At 43.1% G+C, this 20,366-nt stretch overlaps 1 protein-coding gene across 3 annotated transcripts; it reads left to right on the plus strand.

Annotated features, from left to right (window-relative positions):
- Nucleotides 1-1,676: 1,676 nt before the first annotated feature.
- Nucleotides 1,677-20,366, plus strand: TMEM170A (transmembrane protein 170A). 3 transcript variants are annotated; one of them, XM_070398242.1, is made up of 3 exons: nt 1,677-1,943; nt 14,208-14,378; nt 17,240-20,366. In XM_070398242.1, the coding sequence occupies exons 1-3, from the start codon at nt 1,811-1,813 to the stop codon at nt 17,368-17,370; spliced, it is 435 nt and encodes a 144-aa protein (XP_070254343.1). In that variant the 5' UTR covers nt 1,677-1,810; the 3' UTR covers nt 17,371-20,366. The 3 variants fall into 3 exon arrangements, with proteins under 3 accessions (XP_070254343.1, XP_070254344.1, XP_070254346.1); XM_070398243.1 differs by having other exon boundaries at nt 14,208-14,309; XM_070398245.1 differs by having other exon boundaries at nt 1,677-1,795.

Raw genomic sequence — 20,366 nt, forward strand, 5'->3', positions numbered from 1 at the left:
TTTTAAGTCTGAGCTTCTTAACTAGTTTGTCTATAGCTTGAAATCAATTACATTATTCTTCCTGAGGACACTCTTCTTTCGGTTCCAATCTGGTTAGGTGGCTGCTAGGACTACTGCACAGAAGTCAGTTTAACCCTCCTGATTAAATCTACTATTTTTTGTATTGCACATATTTCTCTTTCTTGGTTATCACTCTAACTTCACTGGAGTATATACTCAGCTCCCTTAGAAAGGGCACATGAAACATACATTTTCTGAGTCCTGAAAGTCTAAATGTCTTTTTTTTTTTTTTTTTAACTTCTCAATCCACACTTGGACTGGGGGTAGAATTTTAAGTTCAAGATAACATTTCTGCCCTGAACAGTGTGGCTTAGTAGGCTGGGCATCGTCCTGTGCATAGAAAGGTTGCCGATTGGGTTCCCAGTCAGGGCACATGCAGCAGCCGATCCATGTCTGGCTCTCACATGGATGGTTCTCTCTCCTCCTACCCCTTTCTCTCTCTCTAAAATCAATTTAACATTATTTTTTAAAAAAGATAACGTTTCCTAATGTAATACATGATTGATTGTTATATTACCTTCAAGTAATTGGTTTCTTCCACTTATGCATTCTGCTAGTCTGGGAAATGTACCAAAAGACAGCATTCTTAAATATTTCATGACTTTTTTATACTTACTATTTTTGTTTTAGAAAAGTTTTTTAAAAATACATTTTTATTGATTTCAGATAGGAAGGGAGAGAGAAACATAAATGAGAGAGAATCATTGTTTGGCTGCCTCCTGCACGCCCCCTACTGGGGGTCAAGCCGGCAACCGGAGCATGTGTCCTTGACTGGAATCCAACCTGGGATCCTTCAGTCCACAGGCAGATGCTCTATCCACTGAGCCAAACCAGTTAGGGCTAGAAACATTTCTTGATTTGAGGCCAAATCCCAGTTGTAGTGTTGGAGAAATAGTTTTAAAACAGTTTCCAAAACAAATACTTTCAAGAGGGAACTCTAATAAACAATCTTGCTAATAATCTTGAATTAAAAGGAAAGTATTATGTATTTTCTACACAATGCTTTTAAATTTAAAGTAAATTAAGTTTTCAAAAAAAAACATTTCCCCTCAAAATATTGAAGTTATTGCTGCATTATCTTCCAGCTTCCTTCACTTTGTTGCTGAACCATCTTTTTTTTATGTTTTTTAAATATATTTTATTGGTTTTTTACAGAGAGGAAGGGAGAGGGACAGAGAGTTAGAAACATCGATCAGCTGCCTCTTGCACACCTCCTCCTGGGGATTTACCCGCAACCGAGGTACATGCCCTTGACTGGAATCAAACCTGGGACCCCTCAGTCCGCAGGCCGACGCTCTATCCACTGAGACAAACCGGCCAGGGCTGTTGCTCAACCATCTTATCCTCATGGCCAGATCCGTTTTAAATCTACATCTTGGTCAGCTGGGACGTATAGAATTCCCCTACTTCCTTATAGGTGGCGCTGCAGACAAGGGCAAAGCCGAGCGCGCCCTGCTGGAGCAGGAGAGACTTTCCACTAGGGGACCTATTGCGTGGGTGCGGTGTCTCGGTGAGCCTTACGCAACGTAACGGGCGGGAACAACTCTCGCCCCGCCCCCGCCATCTGCGGCGCGCTCTGATTGGAGGAAGGGACCATCACTCGACAGCGCCGTTGGAGTAGGAGGAAGAGGGCCCTGGCCGAAGGTGACGCTGAGGCGGGGGATGAACCGAGAGCAGAGCCGACCTCAGAGCGAGCCACGGTGACACTGCGGCCGCTCTGCCCCATCCCTCTGCGGTGAATGGCGGCGGGATGGAGCACGAGGGGAGCGGCGGCAGCGAGGGGTCGGCCGGGCTTTTGCAGCAGATCCTCAGCCTGAAGCTCGTTCCGCGAGTGGGCAACGGGACCCTGTGCCCCAACGCCACTTCTCTCTGCACCTTCCCAGGTACCGGCGGGTGCCCGCGTGCTGCGCTCCCCGCCGCGGCCGCCCGACGGTGGGCAGGCGCCTTTCCCCACCCCGAATGCAAACTGGGTCCCGCCGCTCCGAGATCTGGGGGCTGTTTTCCTTCCCCAGGGGAGGGTCCCGCTCCCTCGGCCGAGAGCTGGGGGGCTCCTACCGGCCCCTTAGACCGCTCCGTCCCGCCAATCCCGCGCTGGGGGCGAGGTCGGAGGGCGCGGCCGCGGGTGTACCCGTCCATGAAGGGAGCTGGGCCAGCACCCGAACTAGTATTGCTTTTTGGAGTTTCCAGACGCCCGAGTTCAGACTTGAACTCGACAGAGCCCCGGGGGCAGTCATCTCCGCCTTGTTTAGGGCGCAGGATGCGCCTGGCCGCTTCCGTCCGCGCCGGCTGCTCGGCGTTCGCAGCTCGAGGCCCTATCGTCCGGGCCAGACTGAGGGGCAGTCGGAGCTCACACTTCCTTTGTTTCTAGTCCGGTCTTTTCCCTCGTCGCCAGGAGGTTCCCTGCTGATTGCTCGCACCTCCGCCCCACGCCTCCAGCTTCTCTTTCTAGGAATCACTTTCCGAGACTTGTTGCCGAGTCTCCGGCTCTCGCGCTCGACGCCGTTGGCACAGCTTCTTTTTAATTACCCAGTCCCCTCCTCCCCCCACCCCGGACCTTCTCCCGATGGGAGGGCTTTTCATATTTATAATACAAAATAGCTATCCGCGCTCCGAGAGCCCAGAGGAGAAGTTACTGGGGAAAGGCTCCCAGGGGAGAGCGCAGTGAGTGTGTGTGGGAGCTTTAAGGGGAAGAAGACTGAGAACACTGGCGATGGAAGGCTGAGGTTGGGCTCCCCAGCTAAGCTGATACCGTGACTTAGTAAGGAGAGCGAGAACGGGGCCGGAGACCTGCAGAGGAAGGAGGATTGGGTTACTGACTGTAGTTATAAACAAGGCATCTGTGATTTTTTTTTTCATCCACTGGGCAGCGACTGCCAGGTGCCATTCAGTGGACTCCGGGGACTTGCCGTGTATTACCTGTCCAGTATCTTCGCGGACAGGTTTGTGAAATAGCCGGTGATGGGACTGATGCAGATGTTAGCTTGAAATCATGCCCAAAAGGGCCCGAGGTCACACTGACAGTGATAATATGGCATTCTGGAGACGCTGCCCCCCCCAAAATGAAAGGTCCGTGCAGTCTGGAGGCAGGCACTACAGGACCAGATTAGGTGTGTGTCCCCCCCCCCCCCCTTTATTTTCCCAACTCTTTGTTTTGAGAATTTTCAAACCTACTGAAAAATTGAAATAATAGTATAACAAATACCCATATGCCCTTAACTGAGATTTGTTATTCATATTTAGATTCTTCTGCTTTCTATATATGTGTACACATAACATTTTTACTTTCTGCAGAGCCATTTGAAAGGAAGTTACAGAAATGACGGCACTTGATGCCTAATACGGTAGCATGGATCTCTTATTTATTTTTTAAAATGTGTTTTTATTGACTTTTAGAGGAAGGGAGAGAGAGATGGAAACACTGATGTGAGAGATTATAGATCTTTTAAAACAAGGACATTTTATGTCATAGCCAAAAAAAATTATATATCACACCCAAGAAATTTAACATTGATAGAATATTACCTAATGTATGGACCTTATTTAAATTTCCCCAGTTGTCTGAAGAATATTGTTTGTAGTTGTTTTCCTTTTTTTAAGAAAATTATTGATTTTTTACAGAGAGGAAGGGAGAGGGCGAGGGATAGAGAGTTAGAAACATCGATTCAGCTGCCTCCTGCACACTCCCTACTGGGATGTACCCGCAACCAAGGTACATACCCTTGACCGGAATCGAACCTGAGACCCTTCGGTCCACAGGCCGACGCTCTGTCCACTGAACCAAACCAGTTAGGGCGTTTTTTTCCTTTTTTTTAAAAAAATTTAGGATTTAGTCAAGGATCATACATTGCATTTAGTTGTCATGTCTCTTGAGTCTGGTTGAATCTAGAACAGTTCCTTCATCTTTGTTTCAGTTTCTTGAGATGGACATTTTTGAGGAGTCCAGGCTAATTGTGTCTCAGTTTTTCCCACAGTCTAAATTTATCTAATTGTTTCTTCATCGTTACATTCAGATTTTTTGGTCAGCCTACTACCTCACAGATGATGTTATCCACTTTCCAGTGCATTATATCAGGAGACATTTAACGCCTGGTGAAACAGTGTTTATCAGATCTCTCCACTGGAAGGGTACCTTAATCCCTTGATCCTTTTTGTTGTTGTTAATTCTTACCCAAGGATATTTTTCCATTAATTTTTAGAGAGAGTGGAAGGGACAGAGGGAGAGAGAGAGACATAGACATCGATTGGTTGCCTCCTGCACACCCATCTGGGATGGAACCTGCAGCCCTTTGGTGTGAGGGGCAACACTATAACCACTGAGAAACACTGTCGGGCGAACTTTAATTATTTTTTAAATATATTTTTATTGATTTCAGAGAGGAAGGGAGAGGGAGAGGATGATAGAAACATCAATGATGAGAGAGTATCATCGATCAGCTGCCTCTTGCACTCCCCCCAATGGGGATCAAGTGTGCAACCTAGGCATGTGCCCTGACATGAAATAGAACTGTGACCTCCTGGTTCATAGGTTGATGCTCAACCATTGAGCCATGCTGGCCGGGCCATTTTAAAATTAATACATCATGTGAGGTGATACTTTGAAACTGCAAATTTGCTGTACAGTCTGTCTGGCTTTTAGTTGCCTTTTCTTTCTTTGAGAAAATATTGAGATGACTAGATTTGGGACAATACTTTTAACATTACCTCACATTAGAGAATCTGTAGCTATCGGAATTGTTTTGCTTTCAGAAATTGTTCTGAAGATATTAAACTGCAATATGTACTTGAGCTTATGGGTACTTCTATGGAGATATAATTGGAGGTGTTAATCACCAGGGATCATTCATTCAGCAATACAGGTTTTCCTCACTATCTGAAAGAGTTCCTGTGAAGCCCTAGCCGATTTGGCTCAGTGGATAGAGCAGTGGTTCTCAACCTTCTGGCCCTTTAAATATAGTTCCTCATGTTGTGACCCCCAACCATAAAATTATTTTTGTTGCTACTTCATAACTGTAATTTTGCTACTGTTATGAATCGTAATGTAAATATCTGAGATGCAGGATGGTCTTCGGCGACCCTTGTGAAAGGATCGTTCGACCCCCAAAGGGGTCACGACACACAGGTTGAGAACCGCTGGGATAGAGTGTCGGCCTGTGGACTGAATGGTCCTGGGTTCGCTTCTGCTCAAGGGCATGTATCTTGGTTGTGGGCTCCTGGCCCTGGTCGGTGGCATGCAGGAGGCAACCAGTCAATGGGTCTCTCTCTTTCTCTCCCTCTAAAAATCTTCACTTTCTAAAAATCAATGGAAAAAATATCCTCAAGTGAAGATAAAACAAAGCAACAAACAAACAAAAAGGGTTCTGAAAACTTGCCTAGGCCGAAATGGTATGAAGTGGAGAAGTAATGACTTTAGAGCAGGCCTTGCTAATGGATGCACAAATTACATCAAGATAAAGCACAGATGCTCACAGACAGTTCAAAACTATGAGGACTTGATTCCGAGTGTAGTTCCTGGGGAAGGAACTTGGTGTTGCCACTTGCTGCTCCTGGTGTGTGCTACCTGCAATAATGGCTCACTGCAAAGCAAAAGCTGAACACTGTTTTTGCTTTTTGTCTTTTTTTTTTTTTTTTTTGGTAAAAGTGAAAATCCTCTTTGAATTTCTTAGGCTAGTGAAAACTGGTCTTTCGTCAAAGCAAAGTGTGCATGTTTTTTAGCAGAATTTTATTTTTATTTTTTTTATTTTTATCACCTGGGGATATTTTTCCACTGATTTTTAGAGAGAGTGGAAGGGAGGGGGAGATACACAGAGAGAGAAACATCCTGCACATGTCCCCACCAGGGCCAGGAATTGAGCCTGCAACCCGGGCATGTGCCCTTGCCCAGAATCGAACCCGGATCCTTCAGTCCACAGGCTGATGTTTTATCCACTGAGCCAAACTGGCTAGGGCAGAAAGTGAACTTTTAAAAAGCAAGAGATGCCTGTACACATTTAGCAAAGTGCAGGCTCTGGGCTGGAGGTGTTCACATGCATGTACCTCAAGTTGATCAGAATGTGATAAGCAATTACTTAACCTCCCTGCTATGTCTCATTTTTAGTTGGAATGATGGATACAGTAGGTGCATGAAGTTTGAGCTTGCTGACTGAATTTCATTCGTTGACCTGGATCTGAAATAGTTCCTATTTTGGCCCCACTGAAAAGGTCACTTGTATTTTATGCTAACTCAATATGGCAAAATCATTGCTCTGAAATATTCTGTGGTTTTATCGGGAAGTTTTGAATTTATTTTTTTTAAACCTGCATTTGCAATTTAACCATTTAGATTTCTGCCTACCCCTTCCTTACCCTGAGTTGTTCAGATTTCTTTTGTTGTTGCCATTTTAAAAAAATCTGAATGCCAAGAAAGGCAGACCTTTTCTTTATATCAAGAATGACATTAGCTTTCTGAACACATGAATTTCATTAAAATCAATGTTAAAGTGTATCTGGTGATAATTAAATTAAAATTGACTAACGTTGGGTTGTTGGAGTGCTGGGATCAAAAATGGGCCACACTTGGAGCAGTTATTTATTCATGTATTCAAAAAATATTTACTCGGTGCCTGTAGCATGCCTATTGTTTTTTAGGCACCAAGTACAGATGTGGTAGTGAACAAAACAAAGGAGCTTTTATTCTAGGGGGTGAGAAAAAAGAAATAAACAAAATGTAAAAGTGTGAAAAGGAGCAGCTGGTGGTGAATATGAGGCAGGATAGGGGGATAGTAAGTGTCAGGTCTTGTGTGTCCAAGTGGCACCTTATTTTACATAAGGTTGGAAGCCCTTCTGATAATGCCTAGGAACCAAAATCTGAGGAAGTGAGGAGTGAGCCCCAGGGCTGTTTCTCGAAGAGTATTCTGGGCGAGGGCACAGCAGGTTCAGAGACTCTGAAATAGGAGCTTACTTCAGAAACATAAAGGAGACCAACCCAACACTGGGTAAAGCAGCAGGGGAGGCGAGGTCACATCCCAGGGACTGTATTGGAGGGTTTTGAGCAGAGGAGGGATCTGACTTGCTGTTGTTTTAAGTGTACAATTCAGTGATTTTTAGTATATTTCCAGAGTTTGCAGCCATCACCACAAGGAACTAGAGAGTATTTGTATCACCTCAATGAGAAACCTTGTACCCATTACCACTGACTTTCTGTCGTCGTGTGGAGAATAGATGGAGACCAGATCAGGATAGACAAGATCTAGCCTTGCTAGAACCAAGACCATTGGGGTGAGGCAGGCCAGGGAGATACACTCAGGACTCAGGAGTGAGGGGAGAGTCTGTCAGTAGTGTCAGGTGAGGGGTGGCAGCCTGCAGTTGGTAGTCCTGGTGGGCAAGTCATCATTGTTAGGGAGGAGTGGAGGGGTATCTAGGAAAAATGCACTGTTGTCCTTTACTCTCACACTACTACCATACTCACAACACTGACACCAGAGGTGTGGGTTTTCCACATCAGGTAATTCTGTGACATCAGTTGGGTGCCACTACAATTCAATTCAGTTCTGACCCTGTCTACCTGGAGTTAGCATCAGATCCCACAGGTTAAGGGCTCGTTCCACAAGGCTGCCTCCACCCCCCACTTTCAGACCCAATCAAAAGTCCAGGTTATCGTGTGTGCTTCTGACAGACTAGCTATAAAACAGAGGTTCCTAACGCCCCTTCCATGGTTTGATTAATTTTCTAGAGCAGCTCACAGAACTCAGAAAAACAGTTTACTGCTAGATGACTAGTTTATTACAAAGGATATTAAAGGGTACAAATGGCCCTAACCGGTTTGGCTCAGTGGATAGAGCGTTGGCCTGCAGACTCAAGGGTTCCAGGTTCGATTCCGGTCAAGGGCATGTACCCAGTAGGGAGTGTGCAGGAGGCAGCTGATCGATGTTTAGAAACATCGATGTTCCTAACTCTCTATCCCTCTCCCTTCCTCTCTGTAAAAAATCAATAAAATATATTAAAAATAAAGGGTACAAATGAACACCAGATGAAGGAGATACACAGGGTGAGGTCTGGAAGGAGCTTTTGTTCCTGTGGATTTGGAGTGGGCCATCTACCCAGCATGGAGATGTCTTTTCCAACCCAGAAGTTCTCTGAACTCTGCACTTGGGGCTTTTTATGGAGGCTCCATCACATAGGCACGATCGATTATTAACTCCACTTCCAGCCCCTCTTCCTCTCCAAAGAATGGGGGTGGGGTGGAGCTGCATGTTCCAAGCTTATAATCGAGGCTTTCTGGTCACCAGCCCCCATCCAGGAGCCCACCAAGAGTCACCTTAGGAGAACAAAAGACGATTCTGGAAATTCCAAGAGATTTAGGAGCTGTGTCAGGAACCAGGGGCGAAGACCAATATGTATGTATGTATTATTTCACTAGGGAACAGATGTCCCCTGGCAGGTCAGTGGGACTCAGTAAGAGAGGGGTCTCACAGTGAGCATGTGGAGAGTTGCGGGCTTTGGGCAATTAGCATCAGTGCAGTCCAGCATCAGAGTTGTAGGACAGGGCAGAACTACAGTTCCCGGGAAGACTTATATGGTCTACTTAGAACCCCAGCTTCAGAGGACCTGGCTGTGTCTAGACAGTGTGACCTGGAACATAAGGTAGAGTGGGGCCAGCTGAAAGGATGGCTAAGTTGCTGAGCCTCACTGCCCACTTGGCTTAGGCTTCTTTCATTTCTGCTCATCGGGTCCAGGTGGCCTTGAGACCTTCCTTGGAATTTAAGTGACTCGGTTGTAGATGTTATAGGGCCAGGGAGCCAGCCATTACAAACCCCTTTAGTTAATAAAGAACTCAACTAAAGGATTCTACAGTCTATGTGGCTTTTCTCTTTAACTGAAATGTCTGTTTGAAAAATAGATTTTGTTTGCCCTGGCCTGTGTGGTTCCATTGGTTGGGTGTCATCCCGTGCACATGCCTGGTTGCAGGTTCAGTCGATCCCCAGTAGGGGGAATACAGGAGGCATCCGATCAACATTGCTGTTTCTCCTCTCTAAAAATCAATTTAAAAAATCTTTAAAAAAAAAAGAAAAATAGATAATAAGTTCCCTGTAGGTAGAAATCTTTGTCTTTTTCTGTTGTTTTTCTTTTCACTGAAGTGCCTGGAATATAGAATGGGCTAAATAAATATCTGTTGAATGAATGAACTCTTAGTTTGTTGCCACTGTAACAACTTATTCCAAATTTAGTGTCTTAAAACAACACAGACTTATCATTTTATAGTTCTGGAGATCAAAAGTCCAAAATAGGTCAGCAGTTCTGTGTTCCTTTAAAGGCTCTAGGAAGAATTGGTTTCCTTGCTTTCAGCTTCTAGAGGTCACCTGCATTCCTTGGCTCTTGGCCTCTTCCTCCATCTTTAAAGCCAGTAGCATCTTTGGATCTCTCTGACTCTGACTTTCCTGCTTTCCTCTTATGGGGACCCTGGTGATTACATTAGGCCCACTTGGAAAATCCAGGCTAATCTCTCAAGATGCTTAATCTAATCATACTTGCAAACCCCCTTTTGCCACACACTCACAAGCTCTGGGGATAAATATGTAGACATCTTTGGGGCCCATTTGTCACCAGTGCTTAATCTGATTTCCCCTTATAATCTTTTATTACAGACTATTTGATTTATACTTCAACATCAGGAAGTGATGTGACTTTAGCTGCCAAAATAAACAAAGCTGATGATAATGCACTTGATTTAAACCGTGAACAAGGAAATACTGAGCTATATATAGACAAAGATTTTTGAGTGTGTTGAGCCAGGGAAATAAAAAGTACTGTATGATAATCAATAAATAGCTATTAAAGAGAGAGCAAATTAAGGTGCAGTAGATTAAAGGGAAATCACTTAGTGTGGTTTTTTTTTTTAAGTATTTTATTGATTGGGGTTTGCCTTTGCTATTAGAGTCCTATAATCCATCCATCTGAAAAGTGTTTTCTAAACTACTACTCATCTAATATAATAAAGCCGTTTTTTCTGCATTCAGTGATTTAAGTGGCACTATATAAAACATGCAGGCACTGAGGTAGCTAATGAATGTAGCCCAAGGATGCAGGAGAGTGCAGCATGCTTCCCCCTCAGAAACCTGGAGGTGCTGACCTGCTATGCCAGACCTTGTTTTGCCAAAAGGCCTTGCAGCTTTTAGGAAAATTGAGGTGTGGTTTGGTAGTCTAGCAGGTCCCCTTGGGCAAGTCTTGTGCTCCAGAGTGAGACCAGGTGAGTGTTGCTGTGTGAGTCTGCTCAGGCTGCTGTTACAAAATACCATAGACTGAGTGGCTTAAATAACAGACATTTATTTTCTCACAGCTTTGGAGGCTGAAGTCTGAGAACAGGGTGCCAGCATGGTTGTGTTATGGTTGGGGCCCTCTTGGGTCACCTTCTTGCCGTGTCCTCACATGGCAGGGAGAGAGATGGGTGGGGGGAGGCTACAGTACTATTGAATTAGAGCTTCAGTATATGAATTTTGATGGAACATGTTCAGCCCATAGCAGTTGGGTAGCACACCTAAGTGTCCAGACCCACTTTTATGGACGTTAACTTAGAGTGTCTCTGGCAAATCTAGGCTTCACCTCCAAGTCCACTATGTGGCAGCCAGTAAGAAGCCAGGTGCCAGCAGCCTGAGTTGCGGCAGAAAGCAGTGCTTATCTCTAAAACTTGGGGAGCTCCAACAGGGCCGAAGAGCAGTGTCAGGTCAGTGGTGGCAGCCAGCAGCCAGCATGGCAACTGCTCTGCATCTTGGAGGCACATTTGCAATCCCATTTGTCCACTCCGGGGCAGTTGTATTCCTCATGCCTTCACATAACTTAGTTGGCACATTGGGTGGTGGTATGGAGGTCAGAGTCTGGTAAGGACTGTGGGATCTAAGATGGGGTTAACTGCTCTGGAAGGGAATTGCATGGTACTGCACTGTATCTTGGGGATGAGCTAGTGGTGGGGTGGCGTACAAGGGGGCCTTAGGCTGGAGGCCAGACTGCTCTCACTAAGCCAGGGTGCAGCAGAAGCTGCCCAAGCAGGAGGGATTTGTGGGTGTCAGAGCTCTAGTGGGTGCACTTTTATTGGGGAGGAGCAGCATCTGGACACCAGACATTGAAACATCTGGAACTGCTGCCAAGAAGAGAGGGCCAGTCTCCTGGGCAGTGGAAGCAAGAAGAGCTCCCGGCCCAAGGCTGGAAAAGCTATAGTAGTGTAGGTTTGTTTCTGAAGAGGACACAACTCAAAGAGGATTCGGAATCCTGCCTGCAATTTCTGATCAACACTGTTGACTGGAAAGGTTTTTTTCTTTGTAGAGGAAGGACAGTAGTTAGTAAATATATTTTTTATATATTACATATATATTATTTTTATGTTATATATTTAATTTTTAAAGTTGGGACACAAGTATTTAATTACTTTATATCCCATATTGCATGATTTAACGTCTTTTAACAGAATTTGCAAAAAACCATCAATTCAAATACAAGTAGACCAGTTTCAACAGTTTTATAAAACAACTAGTGACCCAGTGCACGGATTCATGCACATTGAGAGGAAAATTATTAGAAGAAATATTTTAATATTGCTATTCGCCCTTTCTCTGTAATAGAAGTGTCAGAGATGAAAGAAAATTAGTAAAATGTACATGAAATGTTTGCACCTGGCTATAAAGCAAATTGAGTTCCTGGGCTGAAGAAACTCCAAGGAGGCTAGTCACTAGGGAGAGAAAGCCGGGCATTGCTATGCGATGTCATTACCTGGCACCCACATCAACCATTTCTGGGCTGGGCTGGGCTGGGCTGTGGGCCGCATTTTGTGCAATGGGGGCTTGGCAGAGTTGGCTGCGATTTGGTGGGGTGGTGGCGGGGCCTGTGTCCCACTTGGGGGAAGACGAGTGTTGCTTTGTCATTGCCAGGTCCATGGTGCCGTTTATTTTTAAATGGCCAGTGTGCCTCATGGCAGCTCCTGTGTTGCACATCTGCCCCCTAGTGGTCATCACGCATCATAGGTACCTGTCAGATGGATGAACACCTAGCCTTTTATATATAGATTCTGGCCCTGGCTGTTGTTGCTCCGTGGTTAGAGTGCTGGCCCATGCACAGAAGGGTTGTGGGTTCAATTCCAGGTCAAGGGCATGTACCTCCCTTGCAGGTTCAATTCTCTCCCCCACCCCCACTCCCTATCCCCATCAGGGTGTGAGCGGAATGCGAGTGGGAAGCAACCAGTCAATGTATCTCACGACTATGTTTCTCTCCTCTCTTTCTCCCCCCTCTACCACTCCACTTCCTTGCCCCTCCCCTCTACTCTCTCTAAGAAAAAAACAGTGGAAAAATATCCTCATTCTTCGGGTGAAGATTTTAAAAAACAATGAGCTTTGATATCCTAAAAGGAGGCAGTGGCTTGATATTTATTGCACTGTCTTAAAAATGATTGTTGAATGAATATAATTGTACTAGAGGCCCGATGCACAAAATTCTTGCAAGGGGCTCAGTCCTTGCAGCCACGGTGGCTGCCTTGGTCCTTGTAGCCCTGGCTTCATCCAGAAGCTCATCCGGATGGTCATCTGCTGTTAGGCTGTTCGGTCGATTTGCATATTATGCTTTTATTATTATAGACTAGAGGCCCGGTGCACAAAATTCATGCACAGGGGGTTGGGGAGGGTATGTCCCTCAGCCCAGCCTGCACCCTCTCCAATCTGGGACCCCTCGAGGGATGTCCAACTGCCCGTTTAGGGATGTCCGACTGCCCGGTGTGGGATCGGGCCTAAATGGGCAGTCAGACATCCCTCTCACAATTCAGGACTGCTGGCTCCCAACCGCTCGCCTGCCTGCCTGCCTGATTGCCCCTAACTGCTTCTGCCTGCCAGCTTGATCAGCCCCTAACCACTCCCCTGCCAGCCTGATCGACACCTAACTGCTCCCTTGCTGGCCCGATTGCCCCCAATGGCCCTCCCCTGCTGGCTTAGTCCTCTCTTGCTGCCCCCCCTGCTGGCCTGATCCTCCCCAACTGCCCTCCCCCTGCTGGCCTGGTCCCCCCCAACTGCCCTCCCCCTGCTGATCTGGTCACCCCAACTGCCCTCCCCTGCTGGCCTGGTCCCCCCCAACTGCCCTCCCCCTGCTGATCTGGTCACCCCAACTGCCCTCCCCTGCTGGCCTAGTCCTCTCTTGCTGCCCTCCCCTGCTGCCCTGGTTGCCCCCAACTGCCCTCCCCCTTCTGGCCTGGTCACCCCCAACTGCCCTCCCCCTGCTGGCCTGGTCCCCCCAACTGCCCTCCCCTTGCTGGCCTGGTCCCCCCAACTGCCCTCCCCCTGCTGGCCTGGTCCCCCCAACTGCCCTCCCCTGCTGGCCTGGTCCAACTGCCCTCCCCTGCTGGCCTGGTCCCCCCCCAACTGCCTTCCCCCTGCTGGCCTGGTCCCCCCAACTGCCCTCCTCTGCTGGCCTGGTCCCCCGCAACTGCCCTCCCCTGCTGGCCTGGTTGCCCCCAAATGCCCTCCCCCTGGTGGCCTGGTCCTCTCTTGCAGCCCTCCCCCTGTAGGCCTGATCTTCCCCAACTGCCCTCCCCTGCTGACCATCTTGTGGCAGTCATCTTTGACCACATGGGGGCAGCCCTCTTGTGTGTTGGAGCGACGGTCAATTTGCATATTGCTCTTTTATTAGATAGGATAGCTTTCCAGTTTAGGAGACCGGATAGTAAAAAAGCTAGGAAAAATCAACAGGCATTGATTGCAATGAACTGTCAATGAATTTACGCTTGTAACTTCTTATGGGAGGGACATTATTTAGGGCAGTTTTCAAATCTGTGGGGGTAGTTTATCAGGGATTGGTAAAGTTTTTCTGTGAAGAGCCAGCTAGTTAAGATTCTGGACTTTGTAGGCCATGTGGTCCCTGTCACCTTTTCAGCTCTGTTTTTATAGCTAAAAAGCAGCCATAGACAAGACTTAAATGAATGGGCATGGCTCTGTTCCAGTAAGACTTCATGTACTAAAACAGGTGGTGGCTGTAGTTTGCTGGTCCCTCTAAAACCATCAATATTTGGATACTTGACTGATGAACGTGCATTGCAACTGACTGGCTTTGAGAGTGAATGACTGGGTATAGTGACCACCCCTTTGTAATGACTGCACTGGGAAAGGCAGTGATTTGTGACCTTTCTTTGCTTTCCCTTGTAGAGATGTGGTATGGTGTGTTCCTGTGGGCACTGGTGTCCTCTCTCTTCTTTCATGTCCCCGCTGGATTACTGGCCCTCTTCACCCTCAGACATCACAAATATGGTAGGTTCATGTCTGTAGGCATCCTGTTGATGGGCATCGTGGGACCAATTACTGCTGGAATCTTGACAAGTATGTTAGACATTAAAATATCAGTCAAAATATTTCATATGACTTAGTCAATTTCAGGACCCATTTTAGAAACATGTTTGAGTGGGATGAAGAAAAAGGATGGTCTTTAACCACAGGTCCTTTTTTTAAATGTATTTTTTTAAATATATTTTTATTGATTTTGAACCATAGACTCCAACCATGACCTCCAGGTTCATAGGTCAACACACAACCACTGAGCCATGTGGGCAGGGCTATATTGTTTTTTTCCTCACCCTCAGGCTCCCATATTTGGCTAATATCTTTGAGTTCCTGAGTCAGGTTTTCTCTTGGTGGCTTCAGGGAAGCCGTTGTCCAGCTTTGTGAGGCACATCTGACATAGGTCACCAGCAAAAGAAAGATATTTGCCTTTTGGAAGCTATTGGTCCTTCCTCATTAGCTGTCACTTGACTGATAGCGCGGAAGGATGGTTGATCACTTCCATTTGGTAGGTGGTTACTTTAAGGATGGAAGAATAATTCCAATGACAAGAATTCTTGTTTTAAAAAGGACCTGGTTATTTTTTTCCTCTCAGGACTTTCTGAATAAAAAACAGAGTAACATTCATATTATAAATTATTTTTACCTGTGTTTTTCTTGGCTTTTCTCATGTCACCCGGATGAGAATAAGTTTAAATCTTTTAAAGTCATAATTAAATAGAAATAACATGTATATTTTATATAAGTTAAAAAGTATAAGAACGCAAAAATAAAAATCCTCCATTTCCACATCCCTAAATGATAATCACAGTTTGCATTTGGGTATATACTTGCAGACTTTTTTGTGGGTATACATGTAAAACATAAGTGTGTGTGTGTGTGTGTGTATATATATATATATATATATATATATATATATATATATATTATTGATTTTTTACAGAGAGGAAGGGAGAGGGATAGAGAGTCAGAAACATCGATAAGCGAGAAACATGAATCAGCTGCCCCCTGCACGCCCCCTACTGGGGATGTGCCTGCAGCCAAGGTACATGCCCTTGACCGGAATTCAACCTGGGACCCTTGAGTCCACAGGCCAATGCTCTATCCACTGAGCCAAACCGGTTAGGGCATAAGTATATTCTTAAAAAATAGAAACATAATATTTCTACTAATTTGTAACTTTATTTCCCCTGTGAATTTAAACCTTGGGCTTCAAGCAGAAATCTCCCTTTGTCTCTTTGACTGGAGGGGGCTTTGGGGACAAAGTGGCCTCTTTTCTCTATGTTCTGTAAATGGTGAAACCTTTGTGATAACACAGGAAGGAGGCCAGTTTCTCCTGTCTGCAGAAAGGAGTTTCCATAACAGGCCTTACCCAATATTTTTAACTATATCAGTTGTCTTCAGAGACCCTCTGCTCCAGTTTCCTGACTGGAGTACTGGCTCTGAAGACCTGTTTCAGATTTCTCATCAGTAAAATAGGAGTAAACACTGCCCACCTCATAGGCTGTGTGTTGATTAAATGAAATAATGTGTCTATAAAATATTTAACATAATACTAACACATAGTAATTTGCAGTAAATGTCATGTTTATTTCTGTCTTTAAGATTTTATGCCTAGAGTCTCTGTTTTCTTCTCATGTTGTTGCTCCTTGTATAAGCTTTTTCCTTTCTTCCCATCTTCATCATCCAAATCCCACTTAAGGCCCAGTTCAAGTTGCTTTGGCTTCTTTCTATCCAACCAACTTTTTTGGAGCTAAATTATAAAGGGGCCCAATGAAACATGTGCCTCTCAGATGTTAGTAGCACAGTATTGTATGCATTGCTACTGGAGGTGGGCATTTCAAAGTCATAAATGTTCCAGGAAAGCAACACAGGTATTAGTTAATATTGTTCTTCTTAAAACATGTTAATATACGTTCAAATCACACTTATAAACTGTGTGGACATGTGATTGAGACACTGTTTGTTTTGAATCATTCAAAATCTCTTTCATGCTTATGCTTCTGTCTTGTGTCCCCAACTAGATCCTGTGTACTATGAAAATAGGTATCACACCTTACAAAACATAGAAATACATAAATATTTGAATGAACACACTGAGAATTTTGTTTGGAGCATTTGGGGGAGTCATCTGGAAACTTTGGATCTGATCTTTTTAAATTAATGAAATCTTGACTTTCTTGGTAGATGCTGAGTATCTTCAGCAACTCAGATGTGTACCTGAGTAGATACTCAGTTTCTAGGGAGTTATAGTGAATAACATAATAAAAACGATTAATGACATAGGGAACAGAAAGGAATCCCTGAGTATCCCTCCCTTCACACCCTTTGAATTAATAGCAAATTTATAGGCTTAGGGTCCTCTCTTCCTTTCTGTATCCCTCTCTTCCTTCCTCCATCCATTTCCTGAAGGGAACTCTGAGTATAGTAGAAAGTGGAGTGGGGATTCCCTGTGGCTTCTCCTGAAATATTTCTTGCTCAGTCTCACACAGAAAATTCTTTGTCACTTATTGCCAAGAATTTATTAGGTACCTGTTAAATGCATAGGGAATAAAGAGATGTTTTTGAGTTTGTAATCAGATCATATGTAAATTGCAGTCTTTGTGATTTGGGTTATGACTTCCAGATGGTTTTATTCACTATGTCCAGGAGACTCCTGTTTTAAGGAGTCACTTTTCAACACTTAAAAGCATATGTCACTAAATTGCAAACCTTATAAGGAATACTTAAAACCTAGGCTGGTCAGCAAAAAGAATAGGGAAAACAAAACATTTCTATAATATTTAAACTTTAATGTAAAAATCTGGAACATTTTACTTATAGTTGAATTTTAAGTGCTATTAATATAATATCACGATTATATTAATCTTGATTTTTCTTTTGACACTTGACTTTTTGAACAGGTGCAGCAATTGCTGGAGTATACCGAGCAGCAGGAAAAGATATGATATCATTCGAAGCCCTCACCTTGGGCACCGGACAGACGTTCTGTGTGGTGGTGGTCTCCTTCTTACGGATTTTAGCTACTCTGTAACACGCACCCTTACACTATGACATCGAACCTGAGTTTTAAAGAATCCGCAGAAAGAATGCAATAAGGAAAGTAGTGTTTTCTTAGCTCTTTAAGTGGAAGCAACTTGGATGAAAAAGTATGTGAAGAATAGCATCTCAGCCTTTTCTTCAACTTGAAGCTCCAAGGAATTGAAGCTCTTTTTGGACTCCTGTCGTTCTCAACCAAAACAAATCAAGTTTTATTTTGTTTTTTCTATTTAATTTAAGCAGTTTCACAGGTGCACCTTTCCCCAAAGCCAAGGCAGCGGTGCTTCTGGGTTAGCAGTCTTCACACTGAAATGTACAATATTCTGCGAGAAAATGCAGCGTTGCATTTTTTCAGAAAAACTATGGAAAACATTGGTTTATTTCTGAGCAGAGCATAATGTACTAAAAATCTTATTTGATCTAATCATGATTAATATTTGCAGGCTCTTCTTTTGCTACATCTTCATGATAGTAAGTGCCAAATAGTTTTGGTTGAGTATAGCTTTGTGAGCAAAATTGGTTAAATAAAACAGGGGAAAAAAATATCTAGAATACAAACAGTGACTTTGATTCCACTCGTTTTAAAAAAAGGAGATAACTACTGAATGATGTGACATTTTATGGATAACGATCTTGACCTCTGATTATTTAATATATTTTAAAAGATGTGAATCTTATCAAAATAAGCTAGCTAATTGAGACTTTTCAGAATTCCAGTACCACCTTTCCCTATCACTTTTATTCTATTACTTTTATTTGGTTTAATTGGAAACATACCCCATTAAATAATTCAAGTTGAAAATTCTAAGCCAAATGGGTTAGGATACTCTTGACATTAAGGCACATAAAGAAAAGATACTTTAAACATTCTGTTATAGTTTTATTGACTGGTTTATTACTGGCTCTTGAAAAATTGTAGAAGTTCAGCTTAAACTAGCATTAGGGTTATTGATTTCTCTTAATAGCTACTTAATCTTCTTAATTCCTTAGTGGCGGGTCTTCAGCCCATTTTTACAGTATTGTGTGTCACTCCCAGAAAGTGCCTAAAGTTTAATTTTCAGATATGTCTTCAACTTGGCGCTTTACATTTTCCTTTTAGAGAATTTATGTCCTTAAAGAGAATTAAATATTGAGTTTTTTAAAACCCAATTTTAGCTATTTAAAATTTCTTCTACTGCCTAGCTTTCTTCTTCATTAAAAGGCCTGAAAACTGTGACCTTCAAAACAGAAAGGATTGCAAAAATTAGTGTCTAACTTGATGCTGATCATTGAAACTGTTTTGTGTGGAATACAATCAATGTTGTTATCTGTTTTCAAAATAGCTTCTGGTAATGAAGTCTGACGTTTCTAAAGGAAAGCTTTCATTGTGAGAGTAAGGCTGACAGCCCATGAGGTCATGTACCCACGACCATGTCTGTTCTACTTGAAGAAATATGCATTCTGGCTTTGAATAAAAATAGCCGGGAGGACCAATTTACTAGGGATAGTCAAAGATAAAAATTACAAAGGGGTCACAGAAATTAACTGGACATTTTCTTTTAACTAATAGGCCATTAGACTACTTATCAAAATTATGGTGACATACTCAGACTAGGTGGGAAATTATAGGTAGAGTTGAAATGCAGGCAAATGTCCTTAGACATACCCCAATAAGATTACTCTCCAATGCTCAAATCCTTCTTTCAAGCAAATTTTAAAATTTAAAATAGTCTTCAGTTAAAGACGATTTTTCAGTTGAAGGAGCAGTGATTTTGAAAAGCAGCCATTCAGTCTAAGAAATTTGGGATTTTGTAGCCTGTATTATAAGAAGTGATTTTAATCATCTCTATCAAAGTGCGGTGTTCACACAACATTCTTTTGGGTAGAATTTCACAAATTAAACAGGTGGGCCATATTGATCTATGATTTAAATGTTCGGTTATTTTTCTTTTAGAGCCAAGACACAAAAATTAATGCATTTTGAAAGATGTCTTTTGTTTCCATCTCTTTCGTGTTTTTGTATATTTTGATTATCCACTCTTCTTAAAAACTTCAAATATAAAATGTATCTTCAAATTGAATGTTTCTTCCATCCCAGTATGTGAACATTCTTCTGTGAATATATGTATATATACTTTATGTAAATTGAACTTTGTAGCTTGAAATGTTTTCGGAACAAAACTGTGTTGTGTGTTTTTTAATTTTTCTCCTCAAATACACAATTATTTGGGGGTAGTTGCTCAGAAGAAAAAATATTGGCATTTGTGTTGAACATTTTACTTTATCATCTATAGATTTTTAAGAATTTTTACCAACTGGCTTTCTTAAAAGACACATACAACCATCCCATCCCCCAGCTGTGCATCCACTTTTCCTTTTTTATTTTTAATGTGGGGGAGGGAGACCACACCCAACCACAAAAACTGATTTCTGGATTCTTTAAAATGGGTGTTTGGGGTAAAGGCATTTCATGAAAACTTAAGTCCACATTTAAATGCGTAATGAATATTCCAAGAGAAACATGTCTGTGCTATTAACTTTTTTTTGGCAGCAAAACATTACTTCCTAGGAAATGTCCAAACTAGTGAGAAAAAGTTCATGCAAATAATTACTTTTAAACCCTTCCTTATGTTGTTTAAGTTTTTAAATTGTATGTTGGCTTTTGATTCCAATGCCCCTTTCTGACTGCTTTGGTTTGAATAAAGTTCTTATTACAACTGCAATGCATATAACCTTCCCTAAGAAACCATTTCCTGGAATGTGAAGCCCTGGTGCCATTAGCTGTCTATATGCGGAACATCTTATGTGCCTGCATTTCTTATTGTGCACTCTGTTGGGCTGGTTGTGACTAAAATCAGCGTAACTTTTTGTATTAGATTATTTCACTAACTGCTACAGTCAAATGATCAAATCTTTGTACGATGAAAAATTATTTAAATTGTATTTTTCTACTGACATTTCTAATTCTGGTATAAATGTTTATCAATAAAGAATTACTTTCAGTTCTGTGAA

This window comes from Myotis yumanensis, unplaced genomic scaffold, assembly GCF_028538775.1.
Source record: "Myotis yumanensis isolate MYYU_CA2020_CCGP unplaced genomic scaffold, mMyoYum1.0.hap1 SCAF_18, whole genome shotgun sequence".
Taxonomy (NCBI): domain Eukaryota; kingdom Metazoa; phylum Chordata; class Mammalia; order Chiroptera; family Vespertilionidae; genus Myotis; species Myotis yumanensis.